The 6,000-nt window shown below is 38.9% G+C and overlaps 1 protein-coding gene across 2 annotated transcripts in view; it reads right to left on the minus strand.

Moving 5' to 3' along the window:
• rps6ka5 (ribosomal protein S6 kinase, polypeptide 5) overlaps positions 1-3,182 on the minus strand; it is a 28,290-nt gene extending 25,108 nt beyond the window's left edge. Inside the window, exons 1-2 of one of the 2 annotated variants that reach the window (XM_053682643.1) lie at positions 3,166-3,182; positions 2,600-2,728 (exon numbers count right to left, since the gene is read on the minus strand). In XM_053682643.1, the coding sequence (XP_053538618.1) occupies positions 2,600-2,666 (67 nt within the window). In that variant the 5' untranslated portion in view covers positions 2,667-2,728; positions 3,166-3,182. Of the gene's footprint in view, positions 1-2,599; positions 3,137-3,165 lie in introns of those variants that run through there. The other variant, XM_017476987.3, reaches the window with a different exon arrangement.
• Between the last annotated feature and the right edge of the window lie 2,818 nt (positions 3,183-6,000).

Genomic DNA, 6,000 nt, shown 5'->3' on the forward strand with positions numbered 1-6,000 from the left:
GTGTTAATGGTTGCATATAGTAATATATTTCAAACGATAGCTCTTCTCATTCTAAACAACTTTGCCTCAAGAACCATTGGTGTCCATGAAACCATTCAGTATATATTTCAGATAATGTTAAAAACCTATTTTTGCGAAGTAGTTGTAGGTTTTTTGCTCAATAAAAATTTTTTAACTTTCAATTTTACATGTCAACGGCATGCAAAAAGTAAAGGTAGTGGACTTAGCCACATTAGTTACATAGGCAATAACTCTTCAACGGAATGAGTTATTTTCACCAACTTGGTATACTTATGTAAGGTTTCAGTCTGAGGTCACGTGACAAAAATTGCAGAGTTTGGCTGCTTGGTGGCGCTAATAGTAATAAAAAAAACATGAAAATGTGTGTAAATGATTGTATATTATACAATGTTTCAGACATACACATGTTCTTTGTATCATGTTAGATCTCCTCATTCTGAACAACTTTGCCTCCAGGACCACTGCTTAAATCAAATCATTCCTTAAATATTTGAGATTATTTTAAAAACTTAGTTTTGTGAACTAGTCCTAAGTTTTTCACTCAACTGAAATAAAACTATTACAAGACAATTCTTTGGACTACTTAGCTCAATAATTATCAAAAAAAAAATGTTTTACCCTCGCTAGGGCATCAAAACGTTTGAAGTAGGCGTGGCCTCTTTTACTTAATTGGCTGTAACTCTTGAACAGAATGAAATATTTTCACCAATCTTGGGATACTTATTTATGGACTCAATCTGAGGACAGATCTAAAAAAATGACTGACTGTGACCAGTTGGTGGCGCTATAACAGAACAAAACATGAAATTGGTACTAAATGTGGAACCATTGGTCCAATAGACTTGATAAATAAATATTGCAAGAATTGTCACTGTCTAAGGTCCTATCAGCGTATATGGGTACAATTGTGAATCTTGAAAAACATGGCCACCAATGGGATTCAACGTCATGGCCGTCAATCAATGTTCAGCAACTATTAGGCAAGCTTAATTAAGGCCGATATTTCTTATAATTATCTTGGTTTTTCTTTGATTTAGGTGCTTATAGGATTGCACGATGTTAAAAAGTATCTTTTAACGTCTTTAAGGGTCCTAAACGGCTTGAACCCGGATAATTGCTGCTTGCAGCTATATTTTTTTTTGTGATTGTTGCGAAACAAAAATTCTTGATTTTGCTGCTGATTTTTTCAAAATCTGCGATGCAATTTGCAGAGGTTTTTGTGCTTTTTTACAGAAAACTACTTGAATTCATGAAATTGCAATTGCATTGTCTTTCGCAGTGTTGTTTGTTGACCTTTTAGCTGTACTCATGTTCAACGCACGTGAATCAAAGAGGGTTTTGGCTGAATGTGCGTTGTGATGACATCACATGACGCGTCTTGGCCCAAATCTGTGGAAAATCTGCGGTAATTTTGAAAAACTGCAAGCTACTCCGAATATTGCATAGTTTGCTTGATTTTGCATTTATATCTGCAACCGCAAAAGCGATAAATCCTGGAGGGACTGATTGTAAAATCAAGGCTTGTTTTGTAATTACTGGTCCAGGGGTTCTTTTGAAGATTGGTGCTCATCATGAATCCTGTTGGGTGCTAGCAATTCTTTAAACATAACCTGGTTGTCTCTGCCAGGAGGTTACAACTTGGCTGAGGATAGGTCTTATGACGACGTGCATCCAAATCAACATGGAAATGACATGTTTCTTGCCATTTCAGTCTCTGAATTTGAATCCCAGTTGAACAGCAGACAGCGTAGCAGTACAAACCCACGTTTTGGATGGATGAGTGTCCCTGATCCCTCAGCAAGTGTCTCCAAACTTGTTACACACTACAAGAAGAGGCTCAATGCTTTTAGTTAGGATGAATATTAATTATACGGTGTATAAAAGTTTGAATTCACTGTATTACAGAAAAAGTTATACTATTAATACTGTAAAAAATTGTTTGTTTTTTTAAGAAATACTCTACACAGCATCACAATGGGTTTTTATTACTCATTTTCCTGAAGAATCACAATCATTTTGGACTAAGTTATGACAGGACAACTGAATAAACCAGGGCCTGGGTGTTATTTTAATAATTTTTATTTGGTTACGTTGAAGCCAAAATTGAACTGATATGAGTTGGTTTTTGTTTTTTTTTTAAGCAAACTAGGTGACCTACATTGGCGAGGCTGCACACTACAGAGGACCAGCTAGCTTAGCTAACTATAGCTTCTCATTTCCTCAGCCCAGGGTATCTCTGGTTAACACCGCAAACTGACTGACAGCTACACTGCTTTTTACTTCATTTTCCCGTCTTTGAGAGGCCCCAGTATTGCGACTACAACAATAGTAGCACTGGCAGTTATTCTAGGAGAGGCACAAAGCTCATTCAAGATGAATATAAGCTCTGATAAACCGGAGTTTAATGTGAGCGTGTATTACAGTGTTGTTAAAAGCGTATGCATGCGTGTGCACCGCGGCTTATGACAGGTCAGTTGGCGGGCAAGCTGTTAGCTCACAACGCTGCTAAAACCGCCAAGTAAACTAACCAGCAAAGTGTGAACATAAATCCCAGATGTCTTGCAAACCCCAGACTTACCGTTTTTTAGCTCATGTTTTACAGTAACCACGTCACCTCCGGATAAACCTTCCTCCGAAGACGGCATTTTTTTTTCTCTCAGAGTGGTAGTGGCGAAAGCGCAGCTGCTCAATCTGTCCCCGAGTTACACTAATCCATAAGCAGTGTTTAAAATAAGCAGGACATGACGCGGAAACGTCGTGTACTACATACTTACAGGTAACAGACAGGCAGACAGGGAAACTGCAAGCACAGTGTTACTACTGCAGCAGACTAGCTGGTCATATAAATAATAAACACACTCTACACGCATAGACCAAACCCCCTTCCCCTACGTTAAAGAAACGCCCGTTCAAGTAGATAAGCGAAATCCTCCACAGTAACACCTTCCTGAAGCAGCTCACTTCAAGCCTAGTGTGATCAGCTACAAACGCGACTGATTACATCCAGCGTAGTCGGTTTTCCATGAGAGCCCTGAAAGCTACTTTAGCAACTGAAAACCCTCAGAAACCCGACTGCTGTGTAACAACACCATCACCACCATCATAACCCGCCGCCTGTGGTGCTCCTCTTGTGCCATAGCTTACTGTAGCATTAGCTTCTGGATTTCAAACTTCTCTGTATAGAGTTCAGTGTTTGAGCTTTTAGACCGAAGAATAACTTCATACCTAGCGACTGGTTTATCATTTGCGTTCTGTTCAAGTCTAAATTAGTTTAAAATGTGACTTAACGTCGAACCATACAAAAAAAAAACAACAACAACCATTTAATCAACATTGAAAGTTAGGATACTGTACAGTATGTGCCAGGTCTTTCTCTCTGATATCTTTTAATGCTTCTGCTATGTGCCATCGTCTTATTTATATTACAGAAGTTATGACACCATTTGCTTTTTACAAAAAATAAGTAAATCAAGATAAGTTCACCCACTGTTACATCTATCCAGTTTCCATAGTGCTTATCCAGCACAGAGTCGTGGGAACCCTGGAGCATATCCCAGGAAACAAGGAGTACAAGGCAGGGGACACCATGGGCACGGTGCTAACCCATGACAATTGTACACTACTGACAATTTGGAAATGCTAATCAGCCTACAACGCATGTGTTTAGACTGGGAGAGGAAACCAGAGTAGCCAGAAGCACGGGGAGAACATGCAAACTCGATGCACACAGGGACAAGGCAGGATTCAAACCTCCAACCCTGGAGGTGTGAGGCAAATATGCTAAGCACTAAGCCACCATGCCCCCCACTCACTGTTGCATTCCTTTTCATTCATTCATGTTCAGTAAATGCTTTATTCTGGTCATGGCTACAATGGATAAGGGGTCTGTCCCGAAGACACTGGGTGTGAGAGCAAGAATATGCCCTAAAAGAGACACCAGTCCATCGCAGGGCTCCTTGCACATATACATTCACACACTCATTCACACCTAGGAGTCAGGATGTTTCTGGGAGGAAACCAGAGAACCTGGAGGAAACCCTGGAGCTATGAGGTGAGAACTTGACTCACTGCATGAAATACTGCATGTATTTTCTGTCTTAGCTGCCCAGTCAGTCTGACCCATGAACAGTATGCTAAGTAGCAAAAAGAACATAAGGGTTAACATGGTCGTGCTGGTTGATAAAGCTTGCTGGTGCCAACATCATGCATTATGTTGTTCACGCATGATGACTAGCCATTTAAAAATTAAATCACGTCAATATTAGCCCTGTGATGGATTGGCACCCCTTCTAGGGTGTACCCCACCTTGTGCCCCATGCTCCCTGGGATAGGCTCCAGGTTCCCCGCAACCCAGTAGGATAAGTGGTATAGAAAATCAATGGATCAATCTTCAATCATTGCCCTTTTATTATTCACTGTTACGAGTTAAATATGCACAATAATATTTTGCTATTATTATTCCTGAACCTTTTGCACATTTTGTCTAATTGTCATTAGATTCAGGAATGCATCGGGTTAAAAAAATTACTTATAAGCCTGGGCCTTTTGTACTGCTCTTTATTTATTTATATTTTACATTACCGACGTTTGGATTAAACGTATTCAATTTAAGTGACAAGTTGGGATAATAACTATAAGAACTAAATAATAAATATAATAACTCTGGAAAAAAAAGGTACAGACTGCCCAACTGTGCTTCACAGACCCTTGGAAGTCCCTGGATCCCATTTTTTTGAGAACCATGGGTCTGCACCCTATATTTATTTAATGAAAATATTCCATCTAGGTTCAAATATGAACAGTAATGGTAATGTTACTGAAATGTGAACAGTTATATTATTAAAATGTGAACAGTAATATTCTGACTATATATTAGAACACTAATAGTTTTTGAGTTATTGAAGTTTGGATTAAACGTTCAACATTCAGTTCAAGTGACCAGTCAGTTCATTGTTTGTATTTTCTGAACAGCTGTTGCTTGTGTTCAATATCTATAATCATACACTATAGAACTTTCATACATTTGCACTTTGAAGCTCTCATCTGGGGCGCATGTGGGTTAGTGCTTGGCATGTTCGCCTCACACCTCCCGGGTTGGGGGTTCAATTCCTGCCACGGCCCTGTGTGTGTTGATTTTGCATGTTCCCCCCCGTGCTGTGGGGGTTTCCTCCCGGCACTGCGGTTTTCTCCCCCAGTCCAAAGATATGCATGGTAGGCTGATTGGCACGTCCAAATTGTCTGTAGTGTATGAATGGGATTGGGATAGGCTACCTGGGATAGACTCCAGGTTCCCCATGACCCTGAAGAATAAGCGGTATAGAAAATGGATGGATGGATCTCTCAACTGGACAAGAAACTGTTACCTATCTTTCACTGTCATATCTAAGCGTTGCACTACAACACAATGACAGCTGTTATAGTTAATAACCTCAGTTCTCAGGGAATAATACATTTATCCACACTGTGTTAGTTATGAAGGCTTCATATCTACATTCCTGTATTGTACTGGTTTTGTTGCTGCTTGTACATCAGAGCTGTTGCACTGTTATTGCTCTATTACTATTATAAAGACTGTTTATAATGTTTATAATGTTACTTAGATGCTACAGTTGCACACATAGGATATATACTTGTTTTTTTTTAAAATTGTATTCTTTATTTATAATTTCTTATATAGCATCTAGTAAGGAAGTTACAAACCCAGTTTCTTTTTGCTTGTGCATTACATATTATATATTCAAATCTGTTCTGTTCTATTCTCTTCTAGATAGGACAATAACTGTAATACCTATATAATAAATAAACTTTGTTAAGGTTGGACATTGGTTTCCTGGAACCCTATGAATATATACATACATACAAACAAACAAACAAACAAACAAACAAACTCCATGGCCATGTATGTTTCAGGAACTTCAAGTAGAACCACTGTTTCTCGATAAAGAAGCGCGGACTTTTATTTTGAAAATGAAGTTTGTT

Source organism: Ictalurus punctatus, chromosome 9 (assembly GCF_001660625.3).
Source record: "Ictalurus punctatus breed USDA103 chromosome 9, Coco_2.0, whole genome shotgun sequence".
Taxonomy (NCBI): Eukaryota; Metazoa; Chordata; class Actinopteri; order Siluriformes; family Ictaluridae; genus Ictalurus; species Ictalurus punctatus.